The following is a 20,658-nucleotide window of genomic DNA, read 5'->3' on the forward strand; positions in this document are numbered from 1 at the left end:
GGAGAAAGCTTGACTTGATCATCTAGTGTATTCAATAACCAAAACTAGTAAGAAAAAAAAAACAAACTTGAGGAAAGGAAGAAAACAGTCCTTATTTCATCTATAGTAAGTATGAGTTGTTGTTTTTTTTCTTTCTTGAGACGGAGTCTCACTCGCTAGAGTACAATGGTACGATCTTAGCTCACTGCAACCCTCCACCTCCTGGGTTCAAGCGATTCTCTTGCCTCAGCTTCCCAAGTAGCTGGGATTACAGGCACGTGCCACTATGCCTGGCTAATACTGTATTTTTAGTAGAGACGGGGTTTCACCATGTTGGCAAGGCTGGTCTCAAACTCCTCACCTCAGGTGATCTGCCCGCCTCGGCCTCCCAAAGTGCTGGGAACACAGAGGTGAGCCACTGCCCCCGGCATAAGTATGAGTTAGTCATATTTATTGTGCCGCAAAATAGGCGAGGTCAGTTTTGAACAATAAGAACTCCACAAAGTAGACCAGGGCACCTCAGAAGTGAGGTTCCATGAGCCCAGGTGTGGCACAGGCTGAGTGACCTTGAGTAGAGAGGAAGAGGGGTTTTCTGAGCTTTAAGAGCTGGGTCACACAGTATGTTGCTTCTAGCGGGGATGGAGTTCTAGAATAAACCTGCACTTTAGAACACCTTTCCACCCACCCCCCAACCACACAATGTTGCTACTATTAGAAAAGGTATAGGCCAGGGCACGGTGGCTCACACCTGTATCCTAGCACTTTGGGAGGCAAATCCCTTGCTGTCAGGAGTTTGACCAGCCTGGACAACATGGCAAAACCCTGTCTCTACTGGAAGTACGACAATTAGTGGGCTTGGTGGTGCACACCTGTAGTCCCAGCTACTCAGGAGGCTGAGGCAGGAGAATCGCTTGAACCCGGTAGGTGGAGGCTGCAGTGAGCCAAGATTGTGCCACTGTACTCCAGCCTGGGTGACTGAGTAAGACTCTGTCTCAAAAGAAAAAATGTATACGAAAATCATCTGAATTCCGGAAATTGGTATCTGTATTTTTTAAATGAAGGGCTAAAGAAGGAACAAATATTAGAAATTTCATTCACTTTTGAGTTACCTTTTGAAAGTCTAGTTTTATTATCTCATGTGCCTTTAGTTACTAGATTTTCCCCAATATGTTTTCTGTGTAAACACTTTTTAAAGATAAATTAATAATTTCAATGAAACCACCTGGGTACTGAGAGCAAAAGAGAATCATAAATCCTGCAAAACAGTTGCACTCCATGGCTTAAAAAACCCTCTTGGACAGGGCACCTCTAAAGATGAAACTAAAGTCTTTAAAGTTCTACATTCCAGATTATTTTTCCTTGAGAAGGAGACAAAAGAAGACAGATGTGGTTGCCATGATTTGTTTTGAACTCTCCTGTAACAAAACGAACATGTCAGTAGCCAACTGTGGTTGGCAGAAGGGTATATTTAATAGAATCTTAAGGCAGATTTCTGACCTGCCCGCACTGCCCTCCCCTCCCCCTTTGGGTTTGTTTGAGGTTTCATTCCACACATAAGCAGCAGATAAAATACTTTACCAGGTACAGCACAGTTGTATTGAAGAATAAAGGACCTGACTCTTACTTTAAGAGTGTTAGGCCTGGACTTCCCCTGCCCCATGCAATAACGCAAGTTTTATATACACTCCCCATATTTTTTCCTAACATTTTCTTATATAAATTTAAATATTTTACAAAAAAAGGCTTTTTTCCTCCAGACATATAAATTTGAGTGAAACACAGATTTCTCACCCAAGAACTTGTTTCTTCACCAAAATATAAATGTTGTCTGATATTAAGGGTATATGTCTTTTGACCACTGGAGATCACTGTAGTCTGAATTGCACCGTGGAGAAGGCACTTGTGTTTTCTGAGGTCTCCAGCAAGTATTATCTCAGTGAGCACTCACAGAAATGCTGTCTGTCCTCCAAAACCCGTGCCAAGGCCTCCGAGTGCCCAGTTACTGAGGCAGCTGGGGGAAGATGTTAAGTAAACATGATTCTACAATTATGGAGATAAAAAATAAAAACAGCATGGACTGGTTCTTAGTCTAGAATCAAACTACAACAACATCCGAAGTGTTCATTCACGAAGATTCAAACTGGCTTCATTCGCTCATAAATTATAAAATACAAAGGTGGCTGTTTTAACGACAAAACTCAAAACAGTACTAAAAGGGGTTTGTGTCAATGGACAAAAGTCAGTCCCTCTAGGTAGGGGCCCAGGGAGCAGCACCCAGGTCAAAGGGTGGTCTTCCTACTGCTGGGCCAGAAGTGCGGTCCTATTGGCCTTCATCTTCTCCAGCCGCTTGGCCAGGTGGCTGTTGGTCATCTCCATCTCCTCAATCTTGTCCAGTGCTGTTCGTAACTGGAGACAGGGAGAGTGCAGTCACTACATGTGGTCAGAAACAACGTCCAGTGCTACTTTATTTTCAACTTCTGGAAAATGAAAGCACTGCTATTGGGATGGCCTTGTGCAGGACCCACAGCCTCATTTTTTCTGTCAGGTAGAGGTATTAAATGATGATACTGAGGATTCTTTATTCGCTTTAATCACAGAAAGGATGAAATTGGAGAAATAATCCTGATCTGAAGCAAAAACAAAAACTGTCTTTTTACTTACTATCTAACTGACCAAAACATAAAAGGAGACGGCAGTCAGTATGCAGGTCAGAAACCAACACAAATTAGTAAGTAACTCAACTGCTGTTTCCTTAAGCATCACATTTCTTACACAGCTAAGAAATTTATTTCCAAAAGATATTTTTAGGAATGTATTTTCCAAGAAGCCTGTGAAGTACCTCTCGTTGTAGCTTCCTTTTTTCTGCTTTCAGTTCATCTTCAACCTTCTCAGCATTCTCAGCAGCAGTTTTGTATCTCATAACCTGTCCCTCAAGCCGGCTAATCTGTAAGTGTAAGAACACAGGCCTCTAGCACTGGGCACTAGAAGTCACCGCTTTTTGGTAGCCAAGATGGAAATACAATGTTATAAATGCCAAGTAATCTAACACTAACAAGTCCCCTAAGGGAGAGTCATAGGTCCTCTCAGAACTCATTGCTATTTATAAATCAAGAAATGTCCCCAGAGAGGATTACAGCTGTAGAGTCATTTTAGGGCCAATTTCCCATGCTAAGTTTTATGATGACCATAGTATTTAAGTCCCAAAGAGACTCACTAAATGGAAAAGTTCTTAGACTTTCTGGAATGTATACTAAGGGATTTTGTTGCAAATGATGATCTTGAATTCTCTTGAAATAGCTACAAAAACCAGTGATAGCTATAGTTTCCTATGTTCTAAGAGAAAACAGAAGGCTAAAATGCCCCACCAAGTGCTCTCTGCTGGCTTTTCTATTTGAATACAGAACTTTAATGGATCCAACTGCAAAGCATCCCGAGGCAACCCAGGCACTCCTGGGCTGTCAGCCACTTAGATGCAGGAAGGACATTTCCATCACCTGGTACTGTATACAAGTACTTACACTTTGCTCCAAGGTGGTTATATCTTGTTCTGCTTTTGAAAGCTTAAATTTGTATTCGTTAATTTGTCTGTTGGCATCTCCTAGAACAGAAGATAACAATGAATTATCTTCACCTGTCAGAGATGGACAGTATGAGCCATCAGAAAGTGCCTTTGCAGCACCGAGAGGACCATACAGTATTATGATTAGAAAATACAAATGCACACACAACAACCACAGCATCTTCAGCAGCCCATGTTCTGGACGGTATATATTACAAGATGCTCTAGCACATACGATACTACAGTATAACTTGCAACAAGAGTTAGAAGAAAATTCATTCTTCACCCTATGATGTGTGTGAGCAGAGCTTCCCTGCCACTTCAGCAGCAGCCCCTGCCAACCTTATGTGGAGCCTGTGGAGCCTCCATGGCCATGGGACTGGGCCCTCTGGTTCCTTGAATCCGGCCCCATACCTTCCCATCTCCCAGGTTTTGCTTCTGCTGTCCAATACCCTAAGGGTCCTTTTCTCCCACTTTAGACTTAACTCATAAACAACTTTCAAGGCCAAGCTCAATTTTCACCTCCTACATGTCTCTCCTTAGTTAATTATAACTCTTTCCCTTTCTGTATTTTATTTGCATTTTATAACATTTATCATGCTTTTTAAACATCGTATATGTATATAAGGAGGGGGCCTGTCTTGGCCTTCGTAAATCTTCCTCTGTACCTAGCCAAGTGCTTTGCACGTAGTGTATGCTTAAATAAATATATGTTGGAATAAATCCTGTTCAGTAACATGATAATGTGTTACAGGTAGAGCTATAAGTTATCAGATGAACATCTGACCTAGGAAGTAAATCACTTAAAATGAAAAGTTTAGAAATGATGGGGGGGACTTTTAAAATCCCTCCAAGAATCCAAATTTAGCAAAAACCAGTCTGGCATGATTAGAGTAATAAGATTTCCAAAAGATAACCAAATCTAACCTACCACAGGAAATATTCCGATTATCTAACTTAAGAACTTTGCTACATTTCCACATGACCAAGGTACAATTGTCTATAGTCTTCAATGTGAGAGATTTTTCTAATTAGACCGTCACTGTCACCTTAAAAGTAACAAACAGGGTTACCATTTCCCCAGAAGCCATATCTGATAGTGAAAGAGAACTATTCCTATTTCTGAACTAAAAGAAGCTTCAGGATCTTATTTTTAAATTGTTAACCTCAGCAACCTATTGATTATCCAGTGTGCTGCTTCCTTCTCACTCTCCACACTACCTTTCCCTTCTTGTTTTCAAAAGCTTAAGTCCCTTGTCTCAGTAATTTCACGTGTGTTTTGAAATCCCATTCCAAAACACTCGCATAATAAGCAAGGCACTATCCAGAACCTACAATTGCTCCACTCCTGGCCTTCTGGTCCAGGGGAGCTGCTTGCTTTTGTCTTTGCCAGCTTTCCCACAGTTCTGCAAAGCTCACTTTGTTCTACACCCCCTCCCAGGTACTTAACCTTCTTCAAATACCAGCTATTTGACGCCTACCTACTCTAGGAAGCATTCGCATATAAATGCCAGCCCATTCCCCCTCAACCTGTTTCCTTTTAGATTTCCTGCATAAGAACAGTCTCTCAGGTCTACCCCCTACCCTCCCTCTGGGACTGCTGACAGACACGGAACTGGTTCAGGCTCACCATCATAGTAGCTTCCTAACTAGTCAGTCTGCCTCTTCCTATGTCCCTGTCCTCATCTACCCTCCACACCAAAACGGCACTTTTGAACAAAATATTCACCAGGAAATGTCACAAGTGTCCCAACTGACGTCTAACAGAAGAGATAATACCAATGTCAAAAGTTAATAAGGCTTAATCCAAAAAATCTTTTTTTTTTTTTTTTTTTTTTTTTCTCAAAGAGACAGGTTTTCACCACATTACCCAGGTTGGTCTTGAACTTCTGAGCTCAAGCAATCCACCACCTCAGCCTGGCCCCAAGAACTCTTTTCTTGGCAGCCTATCTCAGAAGATTTAGATGAAAAGTCCAGGAAATAAACAAGATTTTAATATTAGTTATCAGAAAAGTCACTATTTTTATTGGAAAATAAAAATCTTCTCTGTCCGAGAATTATACAGAATCACTAACAAAGGCTAACTACAAATTGCTGCTGAAATCTTCCTACCATGGAAATTAATGTGAATACAGTGATCATTTTATTATGAGGTCAAAAGTAGAAACTGAGAAAAACTGGAATAATCTGGGTAAAATGAATAGATGTTATTTTGTGGACTTATATTTCACCTAATAAAGATTAATTTGGATTAATAAAAATACTTCTAGGAAAATTCTTAAACTATTCAGTTTAGTGTAAAATAGTTCCAAATATATTCCTCCAATTATCCAAGATAAATTCCAGAGAAAAAAATCTTTAATGGGGAAGGCAGCTTCCTGTATGGGAGCTTAAAGATGACACATGGATGTGGAAAAGAATAGTGCCAGGTTATCAAAAGGCATTTCTCTATGTGCAAGAAGTTCCTGGAAATCACTTTACTCAAAAAGAGGAAGAGCAATAAACCTCATCATCCCCTGAAGCACACAGGCTAGGAGAGCCTCTGTTCAGCCATATTGCTGACTAGGACTGTTTTTCTGGACTGGCCAAGGACCAATCTCTGCAGCATACCTCTTAAGAAAAGTGTATTATGGCAGGGTGTGGTGACTCATGCCTGTAATTCTAGCACTTTGGGAGGCCGAGGCGGGTGGATCACCTGAGGCACCAGGAGTTCAAGACCAGCTTGGTAAACATGGTGAAACCGGATATCTACTAAAAACACAGAAAATCAGCTGGGCATGGTGGGAGGCGACTGTAATCCCAGCTATTCAGGAGGATGAGGCAGGAGCATTGCTTGAACCTGGAAAACAGAGGCTGCAGTGAACTGAGATCGTGCTACTGCATTCCAACCTGGGCATCAGAGTGAGACTCCAGTCTCAAAAAAGAAAAAAATGTAAGCAGGTGGTTCACGCCTGTAATCCCAGCACTTTGGGAGGCTGAGGCGGGTGGATCATGAGGTCAAAAGTTCAAGCCCAGCCTGGCCAAGATGAAACCCCATCTCTACTAAAAATAGAAAAATTAGCCAGGGGTGGTGGCAGATGCCTGTAATCCCAGCTCCTCAGACAGGGAATTGCTTGAACCCAGGAGGCGGAGGTTGCAGTGAGCTGATAATCACGCCACTGCACTCCAGTGTGGACAACAGAGCGAGACTCCTCTCAAAAAGAAAAAAAAATTGTATTACGAGACTCCAGCAGCCTGCTAACAAACCCACTCCTGGGACACAGTCTATATACAGACTGGGACTGGCCTGTGCCCTGGTACCTACTCTGCATTTCGATGAACTGCAAGTCTGAGCCATTCTGCAGTCCGGCCGGGTCACCCACTGTGCCATCATTCCTGGAGCATTTCTGTCGTTCCTCTTCTAACTGAAGCCTCAGTTTTCTAATCTGAAATGAAAATAAAGGTTCATCAGCAAGTTCCAGTCTCTCAAATGAAGCCAATGCTTATTCTATGGCCACATCATAGAACAAAGCAGACCCTTACCATAATAGCCACACAAATCATTAATTCATTCAAAACCCGTTTTCTTGAGTGCCTAATAGGAGACACGCTGTCCTAGGTGCTAAAGATAAGCTATGAACAAACATTGAAAAGAGCAAGCCCCAGGACCAGGTGTCCCAATAAAAGTAGCCATATTTTAAATTTTCTCTGCTTATGGAACAGTACATCCTTGGGGTATTTTTTGTTACTTTTATTTAAAATGGAAAATTCCAGCCAGGCACCGTGGCATGTGCTTATATATCCGGCTACTTGGGAGGCTGAGGCATGAGAATCACATGAGTCCAGGAGTTTGACATAGTAAGACCTCATCTCTAAAATAAAATAAAAATGTACACAGCTAATTGATAGGATATATTCAAGGGATTATTTTTAAAAATGGAAGAGTCCATGAGCAGTTTTTTATTGTTGTTTACTTTTAGACATAGGTTAAATTTTCTTACTTAGAAACCTTTCTGTATATAAAAATAATTGGATATATAGAGATGGCTTCCCAGCTGTCCTTAACTCTATCAAAAGGGGTCAAAGGGAAGCCTCTGCACTAAGATTAAGTTTGCTGTTCCCCAATGGGAGAAGAGTGAGCTCTGTATTGGGACTAATCTCTATACTTCCCAGACATCTCCACCCTTTCAACACACATAGTAGGGTCACCATCTTTAGCTGCCTTGAAGGAACCAGGACTAATCTCACGTCTATCATTACTATTTACGTGCATCTTGCAAAGGGTCATGTCCTTCTGCACTCTTTCTCACAAGGGTCTGTATGCCACTAACCTTCATCTCCTAACCTTTCCCAATGCCTGAAACTTTTCCACTGTGCCTTCTAGAATTGCCAGTCCATTATCAGCAAACCATCTGCCCTCAATCTCTTCTCTGAGCATCCTCCCTTTACCCTCATGCTGATGAGAACCCTCTCCCTTAAGAATCCTGCTTCTGCAGCTCTCTCACTTTCTTTTTTTTTTGAGACAGGGTCTTGCTCTGTGGCCCCGATTGGAGTGCAGTGGTGTCATCTCAGTTCACCTCCACCTCCCAGGTTCAAGCAATTCTCCTGCCTCAGCCCCCCAAGTAGGTGCGATTCCAGGCACATGCCAGCAAGCCTAATTTTTGTATTTTCAGTGGAAGGGGTTTCACCATGTTGGCCAGGCTGGTCCTGAACTCCTGACCTCAAGCGATCCACCCGCCTTGGCCTCCCAAAGTACTGGGATTACAGGCATGAGCCACCGTGCCCAGCCAAGCACTGGCTTTTTACTTCCACAGCCTCTTACCACTGAACCTAAAAATGGAATAGGTGTCCTCTTGCTTTCCTTAGGGTTATTTTCCCTCCATCTTCCCTAAAAGTCCCAGGTCTTAATCTCATCTCGTCAAATTATATATACTAACTACTTATCATTGCCATAATCCCATTCCTTCATTACCATTTATTAAATAGCTCCCAATTTGCACTTCCTCTGAACTATTCCTGTCTGAATTTTTGGCAATTTCAATGTATATCTAAGTAGAGGATCTCCCTTACAAATGATCTCTCAATTTCTGGAACACCTCCTAAGGTTTGGATGTCTGTCGCCTCCAAATCTCATGTTGAAATGTAATCCCCAGTGCTGAAGGTGGGGCCTGGTAGGAGGTATCTGGGTCATGGGGCAGATCGCACATGAATGACTTTGCACCATTCCCTTGGTGATGAGTGGGTTCTTGCTCTGGTAGTTTACACGGTATCTGGTTGTTTAAGAGTGTATGTCACCTCCCCACTCTCTCTGGCTTCCACTCTTGACTTACGTGTCTACTCCCTCTTCACCTTATTCTGTGATGAGAAGGTTCCTGAGGCCGGCTGGGCGTGGTGGCTCACATCTGTAATCCTAGCACTTTGGGAGGCCAAGTTGGGCGGATCTCCTGAGGTTAAGAGTTGAAGACCAGCCTGGCCTGAGGCCTCAGGAAACAGCTCAGAAGCTGAACAGATGCTGACACTATGCTTCCTGTGTCAGCATGGAAGAACAATTGCAGAACCATGAGCCAATTAAACCTCTTCTTCTTTTTTTTGGAGACAATGTCTCACTCTGCCACCCAGGCTGGAGTGCAGTGGCTCGATCTTGGCTCACTGCAGCCTCTGCCTCCCTCCTGCCTCAGCCTCCCAAATAGCTGGACTACAGGTGCCTGCCACCACGCCTGGCTAATTTTTGTATACTTTTTAGTAGAGTTGGGGTTTCACCATGTTGGCCAGGCTGGTCTCGACACTCAACCTCAACCACCTGCCTCAACCTCCCAAAGTGCTGGGATTACAGGCATGAGCCACTGCACCCAGTGAAAACATTTTTCTTTATAAATTGCCCAGCTTCAGATATTCCTTTATAGCAAAGCAAAAAATGGACTAACCCACCTTCCTTCTAAGGATCTTGCCATCTATCCCTTCTTACCCTCAGCTACTCACTCTCACAGTCAAATACTAGATCTCATCATTAGACAGTTGTAATCCCTACACAATTTAGTTCCATGGATCCTCTAACCACTATTCCTCATCTTTCTAGGTCATTCTTTCTAGACCAGAATTCCAACAACCCTTCAACCACACTGGTACCACTAATCTACAGATTACATCTTTCTACTATACCTAATGTGTTCCCAAATATCTCCCAAATCCTCTTCATCCAGTTTAATCTTAAGGTCCATCATTATAATCATTTTCTTACAAACTCCCTCACCTCTCCTGCTCCATTAATACTGTCCTGGTAAAATCTAGCTCTCTACCCATTCCACGCCTGTCCCTATGCGCAGAAAGTAGGCAGAGAAAAACATAGAATAAATGCATTCACACAAACCTTCTCGATCATACATTGTTTATTGTCTGATGTTTTTGTACTAGAATGTCTCTCAGGCAGGAATTTTTTTCTAAACTGACTTATTCACTGAAATATCTCAAATACCTAGAATAACACATGTTAAATAGCAGAATCTCAACACTTGCTGAATGACTGGAGTTCCAAAACAGAGAACACAGAGGATATGGGAGGGAAAAAAATCAGTAACAAAATCATTCAAGAAATCTTCCCAGAACTAAAGAATAGGTGCTCCTAGAATTGACAGGGGCCCAGCATCATACATGAAAACTTAAACTCACATCACTATCTTCAAATTACACCAGAATACTAGAGACAGAATAGGACACAAGCTTCCACAAAGAGGAGAAAAATAGATAACAAATCAGAAAAGATCAGAACTCAAAACGTTCATGAAATCTCAATAGCCATACTTAAAGCCACAGCACAACGAGGAAATGTCTTTTAAAAAAATCTTAAGGAGAACAACTGCAACTCAGGATTCTATACCCAGCTGAACTATTTTAATCAAGAGAGAGTGCAAAATGAAGACATCTTCAGGCCTGCAAGGTCATGAAAAATTAACAACCCACAAACCCTCTTCTCAGGAAGTTACTGGACAATGTACCAAAATAAGAGAATAAATAAGGAGCAAGGCATAAGACACCAAAAAAAGGAAACCCAATCCAAAGAAAATCCCCAGATGTCACTGAAGGGGAGGACCATCATCTATGTAAGGAGAGAGCAAGCCATTAGTTTAGAAAGGGACAAGTCAGATGCACCAAGATGCAGCAAACTGGAACTGAAAGAATGTCATATGCATCTGAAAATCCTGAGTGGGTTTAATCTACTGTTGGAGACTGCCTAAATTGATGACAGAAAACCAAGCAAATACAAAGAAAAACTATAACATTAACTTTAGAGGAAACTAACAGTTGTGAAGGAGAAACTGTGATCCTCAAATGCAATCTGGCTCCACTGTGAGCAGTGTTCAGAGGGTCCTAATGACACAAGCAGACTGGAATTACACTGTTTCTTTATTAGGAGGATATGGGAGTGGGAAATATGTGTATGTGTGGCAGGGACAGAGGATGAAACAGCGAAATCCTCATCTTCCTAAAGGGATGTCAATATAGAATGCCTGAAGCAGAACGATCAAGAAGCAACATAAGTATGTTATAGAGACACAAGGACTGTACACAAGAATCAGCTAAAAGCACTTAACAGAAATGGTCAGGGGTGAGGACAGAGGTGCCAGGGCAGGGGATTGCTATGCTCATAACAAGCTTTGTAGAAAACTATATGACTCTTTAAACTATGTGCCCTTAAAAATTTTTTAAGAACAGAAAATAACAGGCAAAATATCAATTATCTATCCTTCAAATCTCACTTGAGTACTGATGTGTGAAATAAGTATATTTCTTTCTAATGTACATTTCGGTTAGCTAGTATTTTACCATGTAACTTCGTTAAAATTATATTACATTCCAGTAAGAATGCCTTTACCTGTGACAGCAGTTCTTCCTTTTCTCCAGCAAGTTTTCGTAGCCTTACATCTAAAACAAATGAAAAAGATCGTAAACTAAATGTGATAATACAGTATATACACAATTAAAACTTGTTCAGAGTCATAAGCTAATATTATCTGATAAGCTACATTACTTGCAGCTGTGGCTATCTAAAGAAATAAGGCTTTAGTAGCATTACAGAACAGTTCCTAATGATCTAAAACGTACTTCCACACACTGATACTTGTCAGGGCACCAAATACAACATTTGCTCCCCAAAGCAGTGATTTGCCACTTAAAGATAAACTGAAGTAAAAGGAAGTCCTTGTTTCAAGTTTTCACTAGTAGACAGGCAGCTCATGTCAAGTGTGTTCCCACAGGCTGAGCCCTCAGCAGGAGAGCACCAAATATGTGAAAGAAGATGGGTAACAGCAGGACTGGGCGAAGGAAGCTGGAGGAGAGAAAAAAGAGGAACACAATGCTGGAGGAAGCAAAGTCCCCAAAAGCCAGTGGGGAGGGAAGGGGACCCACTCCAAGATGTGGGCAGCTGGGCCAGGCGCGGTGGCTAACACCTGTAATTCTAGCACTTTCGGAAGGCCTAGGTGAGTGGATTACTTGAGGTCAGGAGTTTGAGACCAGTCTGGCCAACATGGTGAAACTCTGTCTCTACTAAAACAATTACAAAAATTAACCAGGTGTGATGGCAGGTGCCTGTAATCCCAGCTACTCAGGAAGCCGTCTGAACCTGGGAGACAGAGGTTGCACATTGCAGTGAGCTGAGATCACACCACTGCACGCCTGACTGGGCGACCAGGTGAGACTCTGTCTCAGATTAAAAAAAAAAAAAAAAAAAAGATGTGGGCATCCATGGGTGATCTGAGGCTTGGTAGCAGCATCATTAGGGCTCACTCCTGGGCTCTTGAGGGGTTGACTCTTCCCAAGCCTGCATTAAAATAGGCCCCTTCAGCTGAAGAGATACTGTGGTTCAGTTAAAAAAGCAGCTAACACCTGGCCAGCCACTACCCTCTATAAACAGTTAGGGTCACAGCCAAATATAGATCCTGGTTTCTTCTGCACCTTCCAAGCAGGTCTGCCTGTTTGGACCTGCAGACCAGGGAAACAGCTGCAGGGAACACCCTGGGCTGCCTGTGGCCGTATTCTCGTTCCATTCTCCAGATGTCTCTTGCTCACCCAGCATCCTGCTTTATTCACAGTGCCCTACAATCACGTTTCTAGAATGCTCCACGTCAGAGAATGTGCTTACTTTTAAATGTTTTTCAGTTTGCTTCACACTTCCATCGCTCACTCCTCTAAGAAGCTAACACATACATGAAAACAAAATGAAAAAGGGAAAAAAGATTTCAAAAAAAAAATAAAAGTTAGCTAATAATACGGTATCTATCTGTGCCATTTTTCTTCCTCTAGAATAGATTTCTTAGTGGGGTCAATGGATGGGCGGCTTTGGTTTCTTGGAGAGACATGTCAGCAACTGTGGAGTTTGTTGGAGAGAGGTGTCAGATTCTCAAAAGGTTACATTTAAGAGGTTTAGACTTTAAGAGTCTGGGAAGCCCTGCTTTGGAAATCACACTTCTCTGATATCTATCTTTTTGGTCATCTGTTTCTTGGCTTAAGAAATGTGGTGGAAAAGAGGTACAGAACCCTGGGGCAAGCAGCGGAACGTAAAACCAGATGTTCAAGGGAAGTAGCACAGGTATACTAGACTCTCTCTTTGCAGGAAGTTTGCAGTTAAGTAAAAAAACAATGAGTATAGACCCACAATACTTCCATCCACAGACCTTACAGTTACACTTATTGCTTACAATGACTCAGATCCTGGTTTCCCAAGGTCAAGGATGTCTGAAGACAGTGTGCTAATGTACCCAGATTCTTCTGGCTAAGGATCCACTTCAGTCTCAGACAGCCTTTATGCTGTTTTTGTTTTCCAAGCTGGGATATGAAAAAGCAGAAAACCCAATAGGGCAACATTCATCCACGTCAACATAGCAACCAGTATCTCACCTAGTGGCCCTTCTCCTGCTGACTCCAAGACCTGAGCAGCTTCCTGAGACACAACAGTGATGGCTCCAACCACGGGTTCATGACTGACATCACCATTGGGAGTGCCATCGGGGATTATAACTAAGCCATGTTTCTGCAGGGAGAGGAAAAATCCACCATCACAAAAGGCCCACATGGAAGCAGTAAGCTCTGTGAGGTAATTCTGTAAGAATACATGTTTGCCACAGGTAAAACCTGGTTAGAATCAGTTACATGGATTATAGCTCTGTGTAAGAAGTAGCTTAAACCTACCAAATCTGGATTAGGGAATAAACACTGTAGTTTGTATTCCAGCCAAGAAAGATGGCAGGGCAAAAGGAAGAAAGCCGGAGTAGAGCAGCGAGGGACCTGAACCCCAGGCTCGTGCCGACATACCTCTCCTGTCTTCACTGTCTTCTGCAGGTCAGCCAGCTCCTCTCTGAGCATATCTCGCTCATTCCTAAGGCAGGCAATGTATTCTTTCTGTTTCTCTAGGGCCTGGTTTTAGGCAGGGTAGCAAGGAAAACAATGGCACAGAAAAAGAGCAGGTGAAAGGTAGCAGAGAAGTACCTAATTCAAATAAGCAAAGATAAAGGCATAAAAAGCAAGGAAGCAGTCAAAAGATTGGAACAAGCAGTCAGATATGGGAGGAAATAGAGTTACATGGATATACATCTCCAGAAGAGAGTTCTCATAGAAACTGGCTCTCATGCATCAATTTGGCAAAGTATGTTTAATCAAATTAAGCAGGGAAATAAATCTTTCTTTTCCAGTCAATGAAACAAAACAAAACAGGAGAAGAAAGATGAAGACAGCGGCCAGAGTAAAATAAAACTTTCCTTACTGCCTCAGTACGTTTTCATTTGATGAACAAAACCCACATTTCATGTTTAACTAAAATAGTTTATTCAAGAATATAGCCGATTTAAAAAATATATTCTGGAATAAAAATAACTGTGATACGTAAGGTATTCTAACTAAATACTGGCTATAGATTGTTCTCCAAGTAGTGAGGCAAAATACTCAAATACCACTTAATTTAAGATAGGTAACCTCCAAAAGAATTCAAGGATCATTTCTGAAAATTTAATTAAATATAACTGAGACTCATTTGGCTTTCTGTTATACTCTCAAAATGTGAAAAACAAAACACTGACAAAATAAATACAGCCAAGCTATAGAGAGTTACAGAATATGGATTTCAGAATCAGGTTTGGGTCCTGGCACATACTTGTCCTATGCCTCAGTTTCCTTACCCGAAAAGCAAGGGATAACAGCACCCAACCCAAGGGCAGAGGCATCAATTAGGCATAAATCAGGGTAACACATTGCCTATTATGCCTAGATAGCAGGGACAGTTCAGGAGGAGTAGGTTGGTGATTTCATTTGTAAATTTCCTGCCATTTCCTTAATCTCACAACTGTCAGCTGAGGACAGTGCAGAAGCAGAAACATACTTTGGTCATCGATGAAAAATAAAATCTATTGTAAAAGAAAATAACCCAGAATTAAAAATACACCCAAGGGGCTGGGTGCAGTGGCTCCCGCCTGTAGTCCCACCATTTTGGGAGGCCGAGGCAGGTGGATCACAAGGTCAGGATATCAAGACCATCCTGGCTAACATGGTGAAACCCCGTCTCTACTAAAAATACCAAAAAATTTAGCCAGGCGTGGTGGCACATGCCTGTAGTCCCAGCTACTTGGGAGGCTGAGGCAGAAAAATCTCTTGAACTCAGGAGGCGGCGGTTGCAGTGAGCCGAGATTGCGCCACTGCACTCCAGCCTGGCCGATGGAGCAAGAATCTGTCTCAAAGAAAATCAAACAAACAAACAAACACCCAAGGTAAGTAGCCTACGCACGAATCTGACAACTGGCCTATTTGAAAATGCCTTTCCCCACATATTTTTGTTCATATATTTAATGTCTTCTGAACGCATTGCCATTAACCCAAGAAGTTAAACTACAAGAAGTAACTTTCAGTTCACTGTATTTGGAAGTGGGACAACTAACTGCTGAGTTACTGAGGGCTGAATAGCTGGGAAATTTAAAAAATCATTTTAATCCTATTTTGCAACTAAATAGGGAGCAAGTAAGTAAGGGATGAGAGCAACTACCATTTGTACAGCACAAATTATATGGCAGGCACTATTTCATATCATTGCTCTCATGTTATTTTATGTATGAAACCTCTACATATCTTGTGGAGTACCTGCAGTATCACCATTTAGCAGATCAGAAAATTGAGGCTCAGAGTGGTTATTTTTTGCCCAAAGTCACAGTAAGTGGCAAAGCCAGAAAATGAATCTGGTTCTCTTTGTTTCCAAAGCCCTTGCAGTTTTTCAAATATCCCAGCCCTATGAAGGCCACATTACCTTCCCTTATTGTTAGCCCAGATGACGCTAGGAAAGCAGTCCGTGGGACAAACCCCACTCCTCACTTATCCAAACTGCAGTGTCAGTGTCTGACTTCCTTTCAACAATTTACATCCACAGTATACGATGTGTCTCAAGTCTGCCTGTGAATTAACAATGTGGTTTCTGGCACCATCTAGCTAGTATTAGCACTCCATTACATTAATAATTAATAATAAATGGAACACTGGGAATGTTGAGTGTCACTTTAATCTCTGTGGGTTAGGTGTTTTTGGTTACTGCTATGTGCATGCACAGTTAGGCCATGCGTCACCGCATATTACTGGGTAAATGGTCACTGTCACAACATGCTCTAGATAAACATAAAAGACCTCTGAGGAACAGGCCAATTTGAAACTGGGAATTCTAGCAAATTATATACATGACATTTGCTCCTCTTCCACATCTTATTGCACTGGGTTTTATTTTTACCTTCAGACTTTTAAATTTCCTCTTCCCATAATTATAGACGGGAAAATAAAATACATCCTGTAAATTCACCCATTTCACCACAAAGTTTGAAGACTGCTAAAATACCTTATAATTTGATCAAATGTATCCATGCTAAGTCTAAAATCTTCCCTATTACCTGACCATATAACCACTACCCTTGTGTTTGCATGCAACAATAGCTCCTACAGAATTTTTTTAGGGTACAAAGTACATGCTGGTAGAGTTCAAAATAATTCTTTATCCCTGACCTAACCTCAAATTCTACCATCCAGAAGCCAAAAGGATGTGTGTAATGGGCTGAACTTTTGGGCAAAAAGTTAATTCGCCACATAATTATATTGGGGAACAAACATCTTTGGTCAGAATGGAACTGAGTTTCTCCTGGGCCTGGGCTATAGAGATACGCAAGTTGTTTGCATACACTTATTCTATACATGGGCTCTAGGTGTTTAGAACCACAGTGGAGCCAGGCGCGGTGGCTCACGTCTGTAATCACAGCACTTTGGGAGGCCGAGGTGGGTGGATCACAAGGTCAAGGGATCGAGATGGTGAAACCCTGTCTCTACTAAAAATACAAAAAATTAGCTGGGCATGGTGGTGCGTGCCTGTAATCCCAGCTACTCAGGAGACTGAGGCAGGAGAATTGCCTGAACCCAGGAGGTGGAGGTTGCGGTGAGCCGAGATCGTGCCATTGCACTCCAGCCTGGGTAATGAGCGAAACTCTGTCTTAAAAAAAAAAAAAGGAACCGCAGTGGAGCTAGAGTTAAGAGCAGCACTAATGAACTGCACTTTAACCTGGGAATAATGGACATGTCTTCATCCTGAAAATCAAGCTAGAGACAAATGATTCATTACGTAGTTGCTGACCATACTGAAAATGTGTCTTTTAAGTCAAGGGAGGTCCACTGCCCTTGTTATCATAATGATAACAGATGTTGGCAAGAACATGGAGGAACTGGAACCCTTGTTCACTAGTGGTAGGAATGTAAAATGGTACGGCTGCTACAGAACACTAGGTATAGCTATCACTCAAAAAAATTAAACACAATTACTGTAGGGAGGGAAGGGGACCCACTCCAGCAATTCCACTTCTCGGTACCTACCAAAAACTGAAAGCAAAGTCTTGAAGGGTTATTTGTACACCCGTGTTCACAGCAGCATTATTCACAATGGCCAAAAGGTAGATGTGTCGATACATCGACAGAAGAATGTGGTGTATACATAATGGAATATGATTCGGCTTAAAAGGGATGGATATTCTGACATAGGCTGCAACATGAACCTTGAGGGCATTATGCTAAGTGAAATAAATCAGATACTCTATGATTCCTACAGTATTCAAATTCACAGAGACAGAAAGTGGAATAGTGCATGCCAGGGGTTTGGGGGAAGGGACTGAATGGGGAGTTGTTTCATGGGTACAGATTTCAGTTGGGGAAGATGAAAAGTTCTGATGGTGGTGACAGCAGCACAACAACATGAATGGACTCAATGCCACCGAACCGTACACTTGAAACTAGTTAAAATGGTAAATTTTATGTTGTTTGTATTTTAGCACAATTTTTCAAATTAAAAAAATAGAACCAACTGGCGATTCAACAACTTGGACGAATCTTGAAGGACTTATACAGAGTAAAAAGGGGTGATTCCAAAAGGTTTATACTATATAATTCCATTTTTATCACATTCTTAAAATAGCAAAACCATACAAATGGAGAAAAGGTTAGTGGTTCTCAGGGCTTGGGAGGGAAGGGGAGATAAAGGTTATGACTATAAAAAGGCAAGAGGAAGAGAAATCCCTTACAGTGATGGTGATGGACATGTTCTGTATCAAGGGCAGTATCCTGTTGTGACATTGTACTGTAGTTTTGTAAGACGTTACATTTGGGGAAAATTAAGCAAAGAATATATAGGATCTCACTGTTAAGTTTTGTTTCTTCTTCTTCTTCTTCTTTTTTTTTTTTGAGACCGGGTCTTGCTGTGTTGCCCAGGTTGGAGCACAGTGACACGATCTTGGCTCACTGCAACCTCTCCCTCCCAGGTTCAAGTGATTGTCCTGCCTCAGCCTCCCGAGCAGCTGGGATTACAGGTGTGCACTACCACACCAGGTAATTTCTGTGTTTTTAGTAGAGACGGGGTTTCACCATGTTGGTCAGGCTGGTCTCCAACTCTTGACCTCAAGAGATCCACCATCCTCAGCCTCCCAAAGTGCAGGGATTAATGGCATTAGCCACCGCGCCCAGCCCTGTTTAGTTTCTTAACAACTGCATGTAAATCTAAAATTCTGGTCAGGCAGTGGCTCATGCCTGTAACACTACCACTTTGGAAGGCCTGTAATACCACCACTCTGGAAGTGGCTCATGCCTACCACCACTTTGGAAGGCCAAGGTGGGCAGATCACTTGAGGTCAGGAGTTTGAGACCAGCCTGGCCAACCTGGTGAAACCCTGTCTCTACTAAAAATACAAAAATTAGCTGGGTGTGGTTGTGCATGCCTGTAGTCTCAGCTACTCAGGAGGCTCAGGCAGGAGAATCGACTGAGCCCGGGAGGTGGAGGTTGCAGTGAGCCGAGATCATGCCACTCCACTCCAGCCTGGGAAACAGAGAAAGATTCCATCTCAAAAAAAGAATACTAAAATAAAATCTTCTCCAAATAAAAGCCAAATAATGTATATTTTGAATTGAGACATTTGAGGGGTTTCTATGACTGGTCTAAGATTATCAGTTTAAAATACTGAGGCACTCATACAAGCTAGAAATCCTGGACATACACATCTGTGTTAAAGAAAATTATGTAAAGTCCTAAAAGAAGCCCATTCTAGGCCGGCCACCCACCTCAGCCTCCCAAAGTGCTGGGATCACAGGTGTTAGCCACTACACCTGGTCCAAACTTGTTTTATTTTTAAAGAAAGGGTATCACTTTGTTGCTTAGGCTGGGGTACAGTAGCATGATCATAGCTCACTCCAGCTTCAATCTTGTGAGCTCCAGTGATCCTCCCACCTCAGCCTCCTAAGTAGCTGGGGCTACAGGTGCATGCTCTGCAAATTTTAAAATTCTTTTGTAGACACAGGATGGGTCTCTCCCTGTTACCCAAGCTGGTCTCAAGCTCCTGGCCTCAAGCAACCCTCAATCTTTGGCCTCCCAAAGTGCTAGGATTACAGACATAAGTCTACAAACTCTTAAGAGGTAATGGGATCTTCCCAGGTGTATATTAATGACAGAGGTCCTTGGAGTGATGAAAAAGACTGGATCCTGCTGACCACTGGTCGGGCTTCAGAACATCTGTAACAACATTCTGAGGGTATGATCCAGAAGGTTTCATATCCAGGCATGTCTCTCAGAGATGCTCAGGGATCTTTAACAACTATTCCCTATCCCACCTAACCTTAAGCATGTTGTTTCCTCTGCCCTTCCCTGACAAGGTAAGCCTCTGGCAGCTATGGCTAAGTGGTTCCCCTACTGCAGAACAGAGAGCTCAGCCAGGTGATGGGACTGCCAATCAAAGTCCACATGAGATGAACTGGAGGGAATTTTTTCCAGCCTTTGGTGTATGTGCAAATCTACCTGCAGGACTTAGCAAAACAGCAATGAAGACATTTCATTTATCTGGGCCCTTACTTGGGGGAGTTCTGTGGTTATAATTACAGACAGCCACCCTAGGAAGTCTTACATTCCTATTCATTTCTGTAATTAAATTAATTTTAATCCCTTCCTATTTTATTCACCAAGGATTTATAGGATGCTAATAATTTTCTCCCAGCTACTCTCTTCTTATCCAAATTCTTGTAACGTAAGGATAACAAGTTAACCACAGAGTTTGAACTGAATGCCTATGGCTGTTTCTGGATAAGAATCCTAAGGGAGGCCAGGCATGGTGGCTCACACCTATAATCCAAGCACTTTGGGAGACCGAGGTGGGAGGATCACCTGAGGTCAGGTGGTCAGGAGACCAGCCTGGCCAACATGGTGAAATCCCAGCTCTATTAAAAACACAAAACATTAGCTGGGTGTGGTGATGCATGCCTGTAATCCCAGCTACTGGGGAGGCTGAGGCAGGAGAATCACTTGAACCTGGGAGGCGGAGGTTGCAGTGAGCCGAGATCACACCACTGCACTTCAGCCTGGGGGTCAGAGTGAGGACTCCATCTCAAAAAAGGAATTCTAAGGGAATACAGAGGAATTTCCTTTAAAAGTTCCTACTTACACATTTTACAAGCCTAATGTTGGCTGAAAAGTAGAGTTCTTTCCAGGCACAACACCAGGTTTTCCCATGGAAGTCTCTTTCTACTCCTGCTTATTCATTTTTCATACTGTGTAAATGGCCAAGAATAATCAAAAGGACAGGTTCTTTGAATCTCTAACTTAAATT

The 20,658-nt window shown here is 42.3% G+C and overlaps 1 protein-coding gene across 50 annotated transcripts in view; it reads right to left on the reverse strand.

Moving 5' to 3' along the window:
- Positions 1-1,084: 1,084 nt before the first annotated feature.
- LRRFIP2 (LRR binding FLII interacting protein 2) overlaps positions 1,085-20,658 on the reverse strand; it is a 120,279-nt gene continuing 100,705 nt past the window's right edge. For 45 of the 50 annotated variants that reach the window (XM_035278012.3, XM_035278009.3, XM_035278010.3 and 42 more), the window contains 7 exons: positions 13,823-13,924; positions 13,409-13,541; positions 11,388-11,437; positions 6,843-6,963; positions 3,498-3,577; positions 2,819-2,923; positions 1,085-2,385 (listed from right to left, as the gene is read on the reverse strand). In XM_035278012.3, coding sequence (XP_035133903.1) covers positions 2,275-2,385; positions 2,819-2,923; positions 3,498-3,577; positions 6,843-6,963; positions 11,388-11,437; positions 13,409-13,541; positions 13,823-13,924 — 702 coding nt within the window. In that variant the 3' untranslated portion in view covers positions 1,085-2,274. The remainder of the gene's footprint in view (positions 2,386-2,818; positions 2,924-3,497; positions 3,578-6,842; positions 6,964-11,387; positions 11,438-13,408; positions 13,542-13,822; positions 13,925-20,658) is intronic. The other 5 variants (XM_008984031.5, XM_008984030.5, XM_078354634.1 and 2 more) reach the window with 1 other exon arrangement.

This window comes from Callithrix jacchus, chromosome 17 (assembly GCF_049354715.1).
Source record: "Callithrix jacchus isolate 240 chromosome 17, calJac240_pri, whole genome shotgun sequence".
NCBI classification, from domain to species: Eukaryota; Metazoa; Chordata; class Mammalia; order Primates; family Cebidae; genus Callithrix; species Callithrix jacchus.